General features: G+C 34.5%; 1 protein-coding gene across 8 annotated transcripts in view; it reads left to right on the top strand.

Moving 5' to 3' along the window:
* Positions 1-18,146, top strand: part of GPHN (gephyrin) — a 734,237-nt gene that overhangs the window by 361,420 nt on the left and 354,671 nt on the right. For 3 of the 8 annotated variants that reach the window (XM_011949715.1, XM_011949711.1, XM_011949710.1), the window contains exon 5: positions 5,160-5,198. The exons of the other annotated variants lie outside the window; for them this stretch is intronic. In XM_011949715.1, coding sequence (XP_011805105.1) covers positions 5,160-5,198 — 39 coding nt within the window. The remainder of the gene's footprint in view (positions 1-5,159; positions 5,199-18,146) is intronic. 8 annotated transcript variants of the gene reach the window in all.

Here is an 18,146-nt window from a genome sequence, read left to right as displayed (position 1 = left end):
TACAGGCACCCGCCACCTCGCCCGGCTAGTTTTTTGTATTTTTTAGTAGAGACAGGGTTTCACCGTGTTAGCCAGGATGGTCTCGATCACCTGACCTCGTGATCCGCCCGTCTCAGCCTCCCAAAGTGTTGGGATTACAGACTTGAGCCACCGCGCCCGGCCTGAGCCACCGCGCCCGTCCAAGTTCTGTTTCTAATTACAGTTCTAACTAGAAAAATATTGTTGCCCATATAACCTTTTATGGAGTAGCATAACAGACTGGTTAATTCTGCTCCGTAATGGGCATTAAAATGATAAAAGTAATATGGTGGTTAAGAGCACAGACTATTTGGGTTTGAATCTTAGATCCACCTGTTATTAGTATGCAACCCCATATAATTTACTTAACTTTAAACACCTGTTTTCTTATGTGTAAGATGAAGATAGTAAGAGTACTTGCCTCATAGAGTAGTTATATTATGTAAATAATAGAAGCAAGGCACTAAAAACAATATTTCCTTGTGATATAAATCTTTGCTATTGTTATCTACAATATATTTAGAAAGAGCTTTAGCTTTAAAAATAAGTAAATGATGGTTGAATAAATACTATTAGAATTATTCTCTGGGCCGGGCGCGGTGGCTCAAGCCTGTAATCCCAGCACTTTGGGAGGCCGAGACGGACGGATCACGAGGTCAGGAGATCGAGACCATCCTGGCTAACACGGTGAAACCCCGTCTCTACTAAAAAATACAAAAAGCTAGCCGGGCGAGGTGGCTGGCGCCTGTAGTCCCAGCTACTCGGGAGGCTGAGGCAGGAGAATGGCGTAAACCTGGGAGGTGGAGCTTGCAGTGAGCTGAGATCCGGCCACTGCACTCCAGCCCGGGCGACAGAGCGAGACTCCGTCTCAAAAAAAAAAAAAAAAAAAAGAATTATTCTCTGTAAGAAAAAATCAAACAGGGTAGGACCTAAAGTACACAATAGTATAGTTGTGGAAAAGGGAAAAGAAATACCAAAGAGGACTTGTTAAATCCTTATTTTAGCTTGAATTTATCGGTGATAATATCTTGAAATCACCTTTCTGGTTCACCCTTCCAAATCTACTCTTGTGAAATAAAAAGAGGCTAGCATACCAGAATACTTTGGTTTTGCAAAATATGTGCTAAGAAATTAACAATTAAAATATAAATAAGTATTTTGCAGATATATTAGTAAAATGCTGAAAGTATATTTATCTAGAGACATAGTCTAAGGAAGGAAGATTTCAGGATATTCCTTTCTTTACCACTCTCTGGAATCAGGAATATGGATTTCTATCTCTGTATATTAGGTGCCCATCTATGAAATGGACTTACTATTGCTTTTCACATAAAATGTAATAAGATGACAACAAATGAGTACTTTATGTCTGTCAAGTGCTATGAACTTCTCAGAATAGTATCACTGAATTAGAAGGGAAGAATATTCATAACTTTGTTGTTACTGCCTGCCATAAAAGGCATCTGATAGGGACTCAGAAAGTAGATTCAGGCAACAAAGTAAACAATTTGAATTATTCTAATAATTTTACCAGTATTGGAACTTGGAACTGCTACTAAAATATGAAGGACAAATGTCCACTGGAGGTAGTAACCATTTTAGATAATTATTAATGGAACACAGATGAGAAGTAGCAGAAAGGATCCAAGTTCCTTCAAAAGATGCTGAAAAGAAAGAAGCAGTAAACCTCTCTTGTGTGTACAGTTTGAAGATGATGGTTGTCAGTGTCACTGAATGAGCATGACCAAAAGCCAAAGGCAACAGTGTGGAAGAAGCAGTCCATCATGCTGGAAGGACTAATTGATATACAAAGAAATAAAGTATACCTCTCTGTGAAGAATGAAGATAACATTATAGCCATGAGTGCCACTGGGATAATTTAAGTATCTTCCCCCTCAGCTTCTTCACTCCTTTCTATAAGTTGTATTGCAGCAAATAACATAATGTCCTTGCGTGGAATAATCCTCAGGCTAAACCTTTATGGAAAGAAAAGCTAGGTCAGTTTTGATTAGGAGGTGCTTCTGAATGCAGTTTCACAAAATTTTTTAAATACTCTTTTTTACAAAATGGAGGTATTTAAACCAGAGAGAATATAATTGTTAGTTTTGACTATTGTATAACTATAATGGAGTCTTATTATAATGTGTCAATTGTCTGCTATGATTCAAGATTACATTGTATAGGCAAACCCATTATAATGAATAGGTCACTTTAATAACCCCATTGATGAGATTCAAAAGAAATTCATACCATGCTAATTTCCAACTATTGTTAGGGTATGTATTTAGAAGTTTGGTTAATTGTGTGATACTTTGATATAAGTTCCCTTTATGGGCCCTATTTACTTCCTCTTTCATTCTTTCCCATGTTGCCATTTTCAAGACTTACTGGTATTGTACTTTGTCCTTCAAGATGGGGCTGCTCTCTGGGGCAGATGGATGAATGAATATCACCCCCTTTAATAAATAATATTTAGAGGAATGAGAGGCTACTTGTATATAATATTGAAAGCAGGCCAGGTGCAGTGGCTCATACCTGTAATCCCAGCACCTTGGGAGGTCGAGGTGGGCAGATCACCTGAGGTCAGGAGTTTGAGACCAGCCTGGCCAACATGGTGAAACCCCATCTTCACTAAAAATAGAAAAATTAGCCAGGCATGATTACATGCCCCTGTAATCCTGTCTACTCAGGAGGCTGAGGGAGGGGAATCATTTGTATCCAGGAGATGGAGATTGCAGTGAGCCAAGATCGCACCACTGCACTCCAGCCTGGGTAACAGAGCAAGACGCAGTCTCAAAAATAAAATAAAAAATAAAATTAATAATAATAATAATATTGAAAGCAAATCCTAGTACAAATATACATTCCCCCAAACATTTACCGTAGGCAATAGTCACAACAATATTAACAGTAAATTCTAGTATATCATTGCTCAAAGTTTAGTTATTACTCTTTGCCTTCTAAATATAAAATACTATAGGACAGGGGTCAGCAAACTTATTTAAAAGGGCCAGATGGTAAATTTTTTAGATTTTGTAGGCATATGGTCTCTGTCAAAATTACCCAACTCTGCCAGACCTGTAGCACAAAGGCAGCCACAGATGATGTAAATAGATGAGCCTGGCTGTGCTCTAATAAAACTTTATTATGGGCACTGAATTTGGATTTCATATATTTCCATGTGTCATGAAATACTGTTCTTCTTTTGATTATCTCTTGAATCATTAAAAATACAAAGATCACTTGTAGATTGCAGGCCATACAAAAAAAAACAAAAAACAAAAAACAGGAAATGGGCAGGATTTGGCCCTGAGGCTATAGTTTACCAACCCTGTTTTAGAACATTCCTGTTCTATAATGCACTAGCATCTGCTCTCTTAATCTAAAAGCTCATAGTATGTGAGCTTTCAGAAGAATACTCTGAAAATTTGAGACTGAGAGAGGAAGCCCCATAAGAAGTTAATGCTTCATGGACTCAAATATGTACTTAAAGCCTACAAGATATAGGTATAGATATAGATATAGATATAGATATAGATATATATATATACATGCCAGGCACTGTTTCAGATGTTGAGTTAGAGCAATGAACTAACAAGTCAAAAGTTCCTACCTTTATGGAATTTACATTTTAGTGAGAGGAGACAAACTATTAAAAAACAAGTAAACTGTATAGTACTGGAGATGGTAAGTGCTATGTGTAAAAATTAACCAGGGAGGGAGGATAGTAGCCCAGGCAGGAAAGAGGGTTATAATTTTAAATAAGGTCATCCATTAAGGAGGGCCTCATTGATAAGATGACATTTGAACAAAGACCTAAAGGAGGAGAAAGAGGAAGCCATGGATCATCTGGAACCTGAATGCCACCCTTAGTGTAATAGAGTAGAGGCATAGCATGAACTGACATATTTTAATGTAGAAACAAGTTAGGAGACTATTAAAATAATCCAGGTGGAAAATGACAGTGGCTTAGACCAATGATAGAGGTGGAGGTAGTGAGAAGTAGATTATTGATATATTTTGAAGAGAGAGGTAAACAGATGGAATAAGATAAAGAGAGAAGTCAGGTATAAGACCTGACTTGGGGATTAGAAGGATGTAGTTTCCATTTAATGAAATGGAGAAGACTATGGGAAAAGTAGGTTTGAGGGGGAAGATCAAGAATTTTACTTTGGTTATGGAAACGTAAACTTCCTTTAGGTATTCAAGTGGAGATATTGAATTGCAATTAGATATTAGGTATATGAGGCTGAGCACAGTGGCTCACACCAGTAATCCTAGCACTTTGGGAGGTTTAGGTGGGTGGATCACATGAGGTAAGGAGTTCAAGACCAGCCTAGACAACCAGGTGAAACCCTGTCTCTACTAAAAACAAAGAAAAGAAAAGAAAAAAGCCAGACGTGGTGGTGCATGCCTGTAATCCCAGCTACTCAGGAGGCTGAGGCAGGAGAATTGCTTGAACCCAGGAGGCAGAGGTTTGCAGTGAGCTGAGATTGCACCACTGCACTCCAGCCTGGGCGACAGAGTGAGACTCCTTCCCCCTGCCCCCCAAAAAAGTAGATATTAGGTATATGTATCTAGACTTCAGTAGGAAAATCTGGGCTAGAAATATTATTTTTGGAGTCATCAACATATAAATGGAATTAAAATCCATGACAATTGATGAGATCACAAAGATATTTACTGGTATTACTATTTGTTAATTGACATTACTGCCCCTGATTCTTTCTCATCTACTTTCAAAGAGGTAGGTAGTTTCTAGTAATCTGTCCCCTCTGCTCATTCACAAAGAATGGAAGGGATCCCACTGAATTAGAAACCCGACCTACACAGGAAGTACCATTAGTTGACCATCTTCCCATTTTGCCATGGTGTAAACATAAGAGTGAATTTTTCCAAGTACCTCCTTGCTGGAAACTGTTTGCGCTGGAGGTAAGTGTGAAAGGGGAGGTTGTGGGGAATGATGGGGTGAGGGCTTCCTAAACCTTTCCCGTAACTCAGAAATGGTTTCATTCTGAGGAAGGGAGAAGGTTCAGGCTGGTTCTTATTTCCCTGAACCAGTTCATACAGCCCTAAATTTGACCTGCTTTCCTCAAACTGGGAGTCAGAAATCCCTTTTCTCTTCTGTTTTTCTGCTGCAGAAATTCCCAACATTCCCATTTTGTGGGCTCCAGAAAGGGGTAAGCGAAGACTTCAATCCCAGCCAATCATTTTCAGATTAATAATTTTTAGTGTTTTGGTTTCTTTTATCATCATAAAAAATGCTTGGACCCATTTTTCACATCTGTTTAATTTCTTTGTGGATTGCTATGTATCTATGTTCTAGGGTCATTCTGTATCCCTGGGCAATAGAGTTCAGATCCATCTGCTACTTCCATTTGTGTGCTGTTCTCTTGTGGATTCTCATTTGCAGTTTATTGATTACTGTATCCTAGATGGAAGACACCCAATTCAGGGGACTGCCTCACTCTCAATCTCATCTTTTCCTGAATGGTGTTTTATTCCTCTGCTGAAAGCTTGTTATTACCCTATACAACTGCTTCTGATGATCTGTCATTGTTTCTCTACCGTTCTGTCTTCCTGCTTGATTGCCTTTGGTTTTTGTCTCTCCTTTTTGCCTCACTTCACTCATCTGCTGAATGATTTGCATTCTTCACTCACTGGTACTTTGTCCATCAGCAAATGGCCTGGTACTGCCGTATCTATCTGCCATTTTAGCATTTTAGACTGCCCAGCATTATCTGTCTGCTCCTCTACAATTCCCCTATACTATGGCCTAACAAGTGCTACGCCATCTGCCTGCCTGATCTTGCCCTGCCCAATCTATACCTGTAACACTGTAAGTAGGTGAGATTGTTTAGCATTTCTGCTATCATCTACACTTGCCTTGTGCCACTGAGTTAGACTGCTGACTGAGTTTGCTCGACTGTTGCCTCCTCTTCCTATTTGCTGCCTGTGGCTGCCCCATTAATTTATTTGGGACATTGCAATCATCTCTATGTACTTGCAACTTGCTGATTGGCCTGTGTTGCCTCCTTTATAGTTTGCTACATTTAAAAAATCACTGGCATTGCTCCTCTGTTTTCTTGTAACCCTGATCATACTTTATTTCCAATAAAAGTTTTACCTACATATTGTCCAAACATCTTAGAAATAGGAAAATGCTTTGCTATTTAACAGCCCAGTCCAGTTTGCTCCTAAACTGACTTTTTAAACTCACTACCACCTGTCTTTTCTGCTTTTTTGTACAACTCCACATTCTTCTCTTTACATAAGAATATATATTTTTAAAAATCATCATCTTTGCTTAAGTTTTCTTTTCACATCATATATTATGTACATTTATTTCTCATGTATGGGATCTTTCAATAATTTTCCATATACTAAAATTATTTCTTAATTAATTTTTCCTAAATTTTCCAGGGTTTTATAAGGACAAGTTACTCCTATTAATTTTATTCTTTTTAATAAGACCAGAAGATTTTTTTGCAACTTTAAAAGTATCATCTCTAAAAATAATAAATTTAATTATAATTCTTTGTAGTTCAGATTAAAGTAGCTTTCTGCTTTGCCCTATTTTTTCTTTTGAGAATATCATTTCTCAGCTTCCTCATAGTTTACGTAATACCAGTTCTTTAGAGATCCTTTAGATGTATTTATCTTCCTTCCTTTTAAACTCTTTTCTTGTATGTTGGGTAAACCTTTGAAATTGATATTTTCTCATTATTGTATTTGCAAAGTACTTGGCATCTAAAAATAACTTGCAACATAACATTATCTGCACTGTAAACCTTATAGTCTTAATAGCTTTTATCTAAATGAAAGCTCAAATACAAGAACCAAAGAATAATTTTGGTGAAATTTGCAAGAGTCTAAGGAGAAGATGTAAAGTGGAGTGTGTATGTGTGCCTGCACATGTGTATATAGAGATTTGAAGTGTTTTATGTGTGTATCTACAACATCATTGTGCTCGAAGTGTGGAAAATGCTGAGTATCCATATTACATTTTATTTTTACAAAAAAATCTAAAGAGGTGATAGATTTAGGGATATGGAAAAAGTATGGATGTGTTTTTATTTTCTTTTAATAATATAGATAAAATTTGTCAGTGTGAAGAAAAGGATGCTCTAGGAAAGTTAAGAAAATCATTTCAGTAGCTTTTTAAAATTTTGGTAAAATATAAACATAAAATTTACCATTTTAACCAATTTTAAGTGTACAATTCAGTGATATAAGCAAATTCACAGTTTTGTGCAACCGTCACCACTGTTTCTAGAACTTTTTTTATCATTCCACATGGAAACTCTGTACCCATTAAACAAAAATTCCCCATTCCTGTCTCCCCCAACCCCTGGTAAATTCTAATCTATTTTCTGTCTTTATAAATTTGCCTATTCTGGATACCTCATATAAGTGGAATCATACAAGTTTTGTCTTTCAGTGTCGAGCTTATTTCACTTAGCAAAATGTTTTCAAGGTTCATTTATATTATGTAATGTATTAGAATTTCATCCTTTTTTAACTCTGATTAATATTCCATTGTATGTATATACCACAACTTATTTATCAGTTCACCTGTTGGTGGACACTGGGTTGTTTTCAGCTTTTAACTTTTATAAATAATGCTCTTACAAACATTGGTGTGCAAGTATCTGTTTTTCTTTTGGTTATATAACTAGAAATGAATTCAATAGCAGTTAATACTTTTGTCCACGAAGAAATTAAATTAATAGCAAAGAGAGCAGGGAGAAACCACATAATTAATATGAACGATTAATAAGTCCAAGATATTATATTAGGAACAGAAGAAATTATAAACTTTTAGAAAGGCTACAGAAGGCCAAATGATAAAATTTAGAAGACTGTATTCTATGAATAAAAGGGAGAATGAAGTTAAAATAACACAGATCTTGGATGATTGTAAGATAACAAAAATGATTCTGAAGAAAGTTAAATTTAAAAAAAAAAACCAACTTAAGGACAGTATGATGGCACATCTTTGAAATGGAATAATATGGGCTTTTATAGAGGAGAGAGGTAGGCATTTGAAAGGCAGGATTTAAATGAAGATGACTAAGATGAGGGAACCAGGTCATGTTTAGAGGAACCAGAAATGGGAACAGGAATTCATTTCAATCCAGAGATCCTTCATCCTGTATACTCAGCCTTCTACCACTCATAGACATTTTTCTAAAAAGATTCCTAGGCTCAAACCCGAGATTCCGATTCAGTAGGTTTGGAATTTGGTTTAGGTAATGTGCAAATACATGCCTGTTTGTGTGTGTGTGTGTGTGTGTGTGTATGTGTGTATGCATATGTGTCTCTGTGTGTGTTTTAATCCACTGATGAAACACAATGTGAGTTAAACTGTACTCTGTACCATAGCGTCCTAGACCTTATAAGAATTAAATAAGTTAAAGAGAATTGGCCCTTGTCTTCAAGCAGTTTAAAACTGCAGTAGTTAAAATAATGATGGACTTAGGAAAGAAGACTTTCAATCTGTTAGGTGATAAGTTCTCATTTGTTAATTCAACAGTTTTAGGGTGGTGATTTTTATACACTCTATCAACTGAGGTTCCTCATCTAAACTATCAAACACAGAAAATTGTTTGACTATCTTCTCAATTATCCTAAGGGTGGCACACCAGCTAGTACCATTCTATATGCGTGAAAGAGAAGTTAATTCACTAGATACAAAAATTCTCTCAGAACCTTTTAAGAAAGGTTGGGTAATCTGTAGTCTGCTAGAAATATGTGACACAAAGACATAAAACCTTGCTCTTAAGGGGCTCACATTCCAGGAGAGGGGAAAAGACATTTAACAAAAAATGCATTTCTAGTATCAACCGCACAATTTTGTTCTTTTCATCTAATGATCTGAGGGAAATGTTCAAAGTCAGAGTGGCTGTATATAAGGAAATCCTTTCACCTCTTCCAAGCATTATTGATTCAGGAAGAAGAATGTAATAAGAATGATAAATTCTGTATTACAACTTTTCACAGCTGAAGGATGCTGGCAGTAACTTAAATGTCAATAGGAATCTCTTTAATTTTAAAGCCTAAAGCATTCAGTGGCAGGTTAGTGATTTCATTGGTAGCTATTAATAAACAACAGTAACTAAAACCAGGTTTATTAGTTTCATAGTAAAGAGTAGAAAATGGCTGTAGGTAAGTAGATAACTAATGTCCAATAGGCTGTTCTTGAATGTAATTGAAAGCACAGTGAGAGATTTTTGCCCCCGAAGTACAACTCTTATACCAATAATGAAAATGTTCAGGAATTTAATTTATTCTCACTATCAATTAAAACTCACTAAAATTCCTGGTGTCAGAAGTTCAGTCATATTCATTAGTTTTTCTTATGGATTTGATTATTTCTGAACTATAAATTTATTTGTCCTCCCTATACTGATGTATGCCTTTAAACTTGAGAGCAGTTAGCTTTCATTCCTATTACTGAGTACTTCACACTGATTCCTTTATGATAAACTTTACTAATACATTTTTCCTTCTTCCTTCCAATTTCTTACCAAACTTTATTTTAACAGCACAGCTATGGGAAGGTCAAGGTTGTCATGTCAACAGAAAAGCACTACAATAGAAATTACGACCAGATTAGCTTGTTTTCTTAGCAATAATGAACAATTTTAAAAGATTTTGCTTTGCCTGCATTCATTCTGAAAAACATTTCAAAGCAGAAAAAGCAGATTATGCAGATATTTTAATAATGTGGAATAAAGGAAAATATAAGAGTAACATAATTTTATGAAACTCATTTTATGAGTAATAAATATACTTTTTCTTGTCTTATGATCTCTGAACTCCTATTTTATTTTGAGGAAACTGAATTTAAAATAGAGTACTATAATGTGTTTCCTTTGTGTGAAAGTTAATCTGAGAAGACAATACGTCTATCTCATTCTTACTAGGCTTCAAGTCCTTTATATCTAATAACAAGAAAATTATCTGAATTAGGCAACTACTGTCTAACAAATCACCTATTTTTTCTTTTACTTTTTTATTTTCTCCACTGAATGACAGCAGAATGTATTCAAGACCTTGCAAAGGGTATGGTTGAAGATGTAGCTTCCTTATATAAACATTTTGTGAAGGTGTCCATAAAATGAAGTGAAACTTTTGTGAAGTTTCACTTTTTTGATTGTGAATATGGATAATAACAGTAGCAGGCACTAATAATCAGTCTCCTAGTTTCTTAATTTCTTTTCCCCTCATTTGCCCTCCTACCATCAAATACTTCAATGTTGCTGGCAGAAACTAACTCCTGGCACAAGAAGTCAGGTAGGTGAGAAAGAGATCACTGGGGGAAAGTAAATTGCCCCAGAAAGACAGACTTTTTGGTACAAAGATCCTTTATTCACACATAACAGTCTTTAATTTTATGAACATCAAAATCAATACCTGAAAAGTTCACTAGTTAGATATTTGGAAGTTTTTAAAATACAAGCCACCACCAGATTTTTTGTATTTGACTTAGAATGCTTTTTAGATTTCTTATAATATTTAGTAATTATGAAGAAATTTAGTGTTTTTTACTTATATCAGCAACATAAAAACTGCTCAAATTTGATTCCTTACATGTTCAGGAATCAATTTTTCTTTGGTTTATTCATAGCCATAGTAGTACATGTATATTTACTTTGCAATCAAAGGCAGTAATTGCCTTACAGAGATCTTAAGCAGAGGTCCTCAAAGAAAATACTATATCTCTTATAAGTTAAATTATTTCTCATACAATGCTTTCTTATCAAAATTAAGATAGACTCTGTGAGAGGGATAAAATATGAAGTCTGTTTTGATATCCTACTTCTCATGAAGGTTAGTAACTACATGGGAAGGCTAAAGACCATCTGTAAAAAGCTTCTCTTTTACCAACAAGAAAACTGGTTTTCAAATTTCCATGCTTTCCAGTTAGTGTTAAAGTATTAGGAGCGCACCATTTTGCATATTATATGTGTTCAACCGTAGGATAAAATGACCTTTTTATTGTGAAATGGGTATTCAAACCATATTTTAATAGAAAAATATATGGCCATTTAGGAAAAGGAAAAGATGACATTCATCTTTTTAATAATAGAGTTTTAAAATAACTCCTTTTTTACTGAACATGGAAATAATACGTGTTTTTTGCAAAAAAAAAGAAAAGAAAAGAATTTGGGGAAAATATAGCAAAGTAAAATGAAGTTAATGAAAACACTAATAATCTGAATCCACAATTATTACCTAAGACTAATTCATTAATTTGTCCAACTGGGAGCACATCATATATACTGGTTTATATCTTGGTTTTCTTAGTAATATCATCCCAATTATTATAATAATTACTAAAATGTACAGTACACTTACTGTATGCCATGTATTTTTATAAGTACTTTGTATATTATATCTACAATATTTATTTGTATATTTAATCTACACAACAAGCCTACAGAATAGGTAGGTACCACTTATTGATAAGAAAATTACATTTAGAAAGATTAAATGATTGAATAAATTGACTTAGATATAGCAAAAGATGATAGAACTAGAATTTGAACTAGGTAGTCTTTACTCCAGATCCCTTGCTCTTAGCCACTCTCCTTTTCAGATAATGTAAGCTTTTTCTTCATTTAATAACTGTTCTACAAAAAATGGGATTTGTCAATCACTGAAAAATATTAAAAACCTATGAGTAATTTAATTCCCTATCATTAAACATTTAGGTTATTTCCTATTTTCTATCACATTCTCTTTGTATAAATTATTATGTATACTTCTGATGATCACTTTAGAAATATTTCCATAAAATAGAATAACTCACTCAAAATTGTGAAGTCTCGTATTACATATCACTAAATTACCCTCTTAGAATATGTACAAATTTATATATTTGTACTATCAGTTTATGAGATTGTATTTCCATTAATCATTATTAATCTTATGAATCTGGTAGGTGAAAAATTATATTTTTATTGGCATGCTGTAGAATATTAATTTTTAATCTTACCAATCTGGTAGATGAAAAATTGTATTTTTATTGGCATTTATAGAATAGTTAGATTAAACACTGTTCTTGAATTTATTCAGTTTTGTTTCTCCTTTTATAAACTGCCTGGGTTTTTTGTTTTGTTTTGTTTTTGGCTCAGTAGCTGTTCTTAAATACTGATTCTAACCCCAAAGAGGAGTGTAAAGAATTGGTTGTCAAGAAATAATTTTGGTAAGGTCAAATTTATGTTTTCGCTGTATCATTTTGACACATAAACCATTCATTTTCTCGTTTCTCAAACTCCAGTGACATACTAGTACTCAATTATTTTATCACTCATGCTCTTAACAACACAGATCAAGCCAAAAACTATATCCTGAATCAAAGGCCTGAATCAAAGGCATAAAATACAAACACATTTCTTTCTAATAAGTTAGTTTTTCCCTCTGTGAGATTTTTTTCATAGCTGATGCATGATAGTTTATGTTCTACCTATCCTTTTCTTATGTAATGTTCACTGTTAAACAATTTACAGATAGAAACTTATTGAACTTCAGTAATTTAGAACTAATGGTCTATTCATAGATATAAGCCCTAGAAAATAATGTATAATTAGGACATTTAACACACTGAGCTACTATTAGCAGTCATTTTAAAAAATACCAAATATAAACTTTTACACAATTATTTTGCTTGGCAAACTCTTAACTAATTTAGTTTAATTTAGTTCTAAATTACCAATAGGTAGTTTTGAGGGAGTGACAAGAGACAGCTGGGGAAAATAGGTAGGGTCAGATGATGGAAGATACCTTTGTCATATTAAAGGCATTTGGATTTTTTTTCTAGTAGGAAATGAGATTTTTCAAAAGATATTTATCAAGAGTAAAATATAACGAGACTTGCATTTTAGAAAGATCATTTTGACAGCAAAATAGAATGGCTTGAGTGGAAGCAAGCTTAGCTATAATATCAATCAGGAAGTCATTGGAATAGTTCAGATAAAAGATGCTGAGAACCTAAATGTAGACAGTGCAGGTGAGGATAGAAAGGGACATACGATTTTCTCTGGATAGAATTAATAGCACTTTTGGAATAACTGAGAACAAGGGTTGCAAAGACTAGTTTTCTGAGCCAACCTTCAAAGCCTGTGGGTGTTACTAAAATGCAAAATGTGTACAATAAAGAAAAATAATAGAATTTAATGTTAGAATTTCAAGTTTAATTCAAAATAATTTTCAAATGTATCTTTAATGTTTGAACTTACAGAAAAACATCTATCATTTGCTGAGAATACGTAAACTAATAAAAATCTTTACAGAGAATCTGAAGGAAACTTGATAATGGTCTAGACTAAAGATTAATAATACTGGCCACTTGTTTGTTTTCATTTCAATTTTTAAAGTATGGCTTTCTTTTTTGTTGTTTCAGGATTTCACTCTTGGCACATTTTGCCACTATTAAGGTAGTTTTCAGTTAAGGAGGGAAAAAAATTTGTGTGTGTGTGTGTGTGTGCACGCACGCATGCGTGTTCGCCTGCACACACATTGACACACTAAATGCAGAAGTTGCGAGAAGAAAGGAAAAGGGGAGTTAAAATATTACATATGGATGAAAGGAAAGAAAATTTTTTAAGTAGAATGAACTTAGTTCCCTGTTATTATTTCTGGGTGAGGAAATTGCTCTCTCTTTTTATTTTGTTTGTGCATGCATCCTAAGGAGAATAAAGGCAGTAAGTCAGAAAGTTCCCCCATAGTCACTAGGTGATAGCTTTATTTCAAAGATGTATCGTTTTCTGTCTGAGACAGTAGTCAAGCTAGTTGTCTCTTTATGACCTACAGAATGACAGCAATTAGCTTCTGATAAAAAGAATAGTGCCTATCAATGTTTTCAAAGATGAAGAATTCTGACACAAAAAAAAAATTAGTGAACTCTCATTAGATAGTAATTACACCTATTGTCTATTCACTAAATCAAATATATAATGCTTTTTAAAATTATGATCAATTCTGAAAGACTTTTAGATGAATTTGTATCTTATTATAATATCTATATTCATCAAAAGCTCTAATACACATAAATGGGAGTAATTTATTCATTGTATAATCAGTGCTTTTTGCATTAATTGGAGAAAGGCTTCTAATTGCTCTGATATACCTCAGGGTCTGTCCTCCACAAATGAAGAACCTTGATTTTTTTGTTTGTTTCTGTTGCATTTGGGGAGCAACTGTATTAGGTCCAAATTTCAAAAAATTCTAAATTTTATGCTTTTAATTAATGAATTTATTGTAGATTTTAAAAAATCAAGTAAAGGGTAATCTTTATGCTAATTTACTTTGAAAATGTCAGATTTTGAAAACAACAGACCAATGTAACAGAGTAAAGCACATCTGCATTTTTAATTTTTAGGAGGAAATATGGATTCCTTTTCTTGTCGCATTTATTACTTAAAAAAAATAAAAGTATGCCTGATAATCTTCAACACAGATTCAAAGGTGAGAATACTATGTATTAGTCTGTTATGCTGCTAAAAAGGGACATATCTGAGACTAGATAACTTATAAAGGAAAGATGTTTAACACACAGTTCCACATGACTGGGGAGACCTCACAATCGTGGCTGAAGGCGAATGAGGAGCCACGTCATACGTGGCAGCAGGCAAGAGAGCTTGTGCAGGGTAACTCCAATTTATAAAACCATCAGATCTCGTGAGACTTATTCAATACCACAAGAACCAATGAGGGAAGCACCCCCATGATTCAGTTATCTCATCAAAAATTTAAAGAATCAAGGAGCTACCTTGCTTTGTATTTGCTTCTACTTTTTTTCATCAGTTTTATCAAAAACAGATTTTGGCACTGTATTTTTACCTCCATAATTTGAGTTTTTACTCAAGGATCCTTGAGAGTATTAAAAGCATGGCAATTAGCTAGAAGCAAGAGTTCTTTTACTATTTTGCCATTAGGTTATCTGTCATGTTCCTTATCATATCATTTTATCACCAAATGAAGTCCTAAAATCAACAACTGAGAAACTTTTAAAAGTACTTTGATATCATCTTGTATTCAATCAAGAAAATATCGAAACTTTACTAGTTTTAAGTGAGAAAGAATTAAAATGTATTAGTTGCAGCAAAGATTGAGTCCCTTAATCCAAACATTTGTTAAAATCAAAGAACAATGTAACCTAATCATTGCAAATCATTCTTATCTAAATGTTGCCATCACAGGAATAGCCAGATATTATTAGTGTAATCTTCAGTCTCAATACACTTCAGTCATGAGTCCAGTAACTTAAACCTTATTTCAAGTTCACATCCCTTTTATCCCAAATAATGGAAAAATGGGAAGAATAGTACCCTTTCTTTTCTGTCTAAGCTATTAACTGCATATGCCTGAATGGAAGATGACAGCAACTATAATATGAGACACCTATTTTCCCAGTGAGAAGATCCATAAATGGGAGGATTATCCATCTTAAATGTACATACTTTTAGCAATTTAGATAAAATAGTGAAACACTTAGGTTCACTAATTTAAAACACAAATATAAATTTAAAGCCACATTGAAAATAGTATATTAGGACAACTGATTCTTTTTCATGGCAAGTTTTTGAAAGATTTTATGCAAAGTCTCAACATACGCCATTAACATCAATGTCTTTATTACCATTGCCAGAGTCTAAGTAATTTAAAAGTTTTCCATGCCATATCATCCTTTGTTTAACAGCTTTATTGAGACATAATTTGCATATCATACAATTCATTCATTGAAAGTATGTAATTCAATGGTTTTTGGTATATTACATGTATTTTTTAATTTTGGCAAAATATATGTAGCACAAAACTTGCTATTTTAGCTTTTTTTTTTTTTTTTTTTTTTTGAGACATAGTCTCACTTTGTTGCCCAGACTGGAGCACAGTGGCAGGTTCTCAGCTCACTGCAACCTCCACCCCCCAGATTCACCCTCCTGCCTCAGCCTCCTGAGTAGCTGGGATTACAAGTGCATGCCACCATGCCCAGCTAATTTTTGTATTATAACAGAGATGGGGTTTCACCATGTTAGCCAAGCTGGCCTCAAACTCCTGACCTTAGGTGATCCGCCCGCCTCAGCCTCCCAAAGTACTGAGATTACAGGCGTGAGCCACTGTGCCTGGCCCTACTTTAGCCATTTTTAAGTGTACAGTTTATTGGTATTAATTATATTCACAATGTTGTACAATTATCACCACTACCTATTTTTAAAACTTTTTCATCACCCCAGAAACTCTGTAACCTTTAAGCAATAACTCCTCATTTCTTCCTTCCCATAATCCCTGGTAACCTTTAATCTACTTTCTATCTTTATAAATTTTCCTATTATAAATATTTCATGTAAGTACAACCACACAATAATTCTCCTTTTGTGCATGGCTTTTTAAATTTAGCCTAATGTCTTCTTAGTTCATGCATGTTGTAGTATATATCAGAACTTTATTCCTTTTTATGCCTGAATAATATTCCATTGTATGTAATACCACAATTCATTTATCCATTCATCTTTTGATGGACACCTGGGTTGTTTTCATCTTTTGGGTATGGGGAGAGTGTTGTTGTGAACATTGGCAACCAAGTATGTTTTCTTTTTTTTCTTTTTTTTTTTTTTGAGACGGAGTCTCGCTCTGTCGCCCAGGCTGGAGTGCAGTGGCCGGATCTCAGCTCACTGCAAGCTCCACCTCCCGGGTTTACGCCATTCTCCTGCCTCAGCCTCCCGAGTAGCTGGGACTACAGGCGCCCGCTACTTCGCCCGGCTAGTTTTTTTGTGTTTTTTAGTAGAAACGGGGTTTCACCATGTTAGCCAGGATGGTCTCGATCTCCTGACCTCGTGATCCGCCCGTCTCGGCCTCCCAAAGCGCTGGGATTATAGGCTTGAGCCACCGCGCCCGGCCAAGTATATTTTCAAGTTCTTGCTTTCATTTCCATTGGTTAAGAACTTGGGAATGGAAGTGAGGGATCATATGGTAATTCTGTGTTTCACATCTTAAGAAATTAAACTGTTTAAGAGTTTTATAGTTTTAGTTCTTATACTATAGATAAAGAACTATAGTTCTTTATACTGTAGATCTATTTTGAGTTAATTTTTGTATGTGGTATGAGGTACAAGTTCATTCTTACTGCTTAATTATGAATATGTGGAATTTAAAATTTTTCTATTTAAAGATATTACTGGAAATGTTATTCCAAGCCTCAAGTACCCATTTGTCTAACATTAGTACATTTACCATTTTCTTTTATCCTGTAAAGATATCCTAACATTCACAATATAACCACATACAATATTGCTTTTTATTAATTATTTCTGACAGGCATCTTTGATGTCCAGAAAACACTAGTATTGATGAGGAGATCTTTTAGGCTTGTGGGCCTTCATCAAACAGTACTTTTTGACTAAAAAAAGTGAATTCAGTATAATATGCAAGGCCTTATAAGAGTTCAAATATAAGGTAACTAACTTTTCTTTGCTGATGAGTAACTTTGGTTTAAAAAAATAACTTGCCTTACGGAAGTTAAGATACGGGAACATGGGTTTGATATTGTGCTATTCATGTATATTGGAGGTGATCTCAACTTTGTGCTAATTCAAGCAATTTATATTTCCAGCTAAAAATAGACTTTAGAATTTGTAGAAAATGCGTATGCCAGTGTTGCATCCTGAAATTATTGTTTGTCTCCAAATTAAAGTGAAAAGTAATTCAGTAGAGAAACACCTTGATTCCCCATATCTGTCAGTTGATAAAGTAGCCATTGCAGAATTCTATAAAAGAGAGAAGGAAGAGTGAGATAGTAGAAAGAAGAGTAGGGTTTATGAGTTCAATTAAAACTTTAAAGAACAGATAATTCCTGTCTTTTTTCCTCATTATTTAAATTGTATCTAAACGCAGGATGAAGAAAACATCTGAACTCAATCTATAAAGATAACAGAACCTTCATACCAAAGTGAAATAAAAATAACAAGGAGGCCGGGCGCGGTGGCTCAAGCCTGTAATCCCAGCACTTTGGGAGGCCGAGACGGGCGGATCACGAGGTCAGGAAATCGAGACCATCCTGGCTAACACAGTGAAACCCCGTCTCTACTAAAAATACAAAAAACTAGCCGGGCGAGGTGGTG

This window comes from Colobus angolensis, unplaced genomic scaffold (genome assembly GCF_000951035.1).
Source record: "Colobus angolensis palliatus isolate OR3802 unplaced genomic scaffold, Cang.pa_1.0 Scaffold3, whole genome shotgun sequence".
NCBI classification, from domain to species: Eukaryota; Metazoa; Chordata; class Mammalia; order Primates; family Cercopithecidae; genus Colobus; species Colobus angolensis.
The sequence above is the reverse complement of the archived record's forward strand: the minus strand, read 5'-3'. Positions and strand labels throughout refer to the sequence as shown.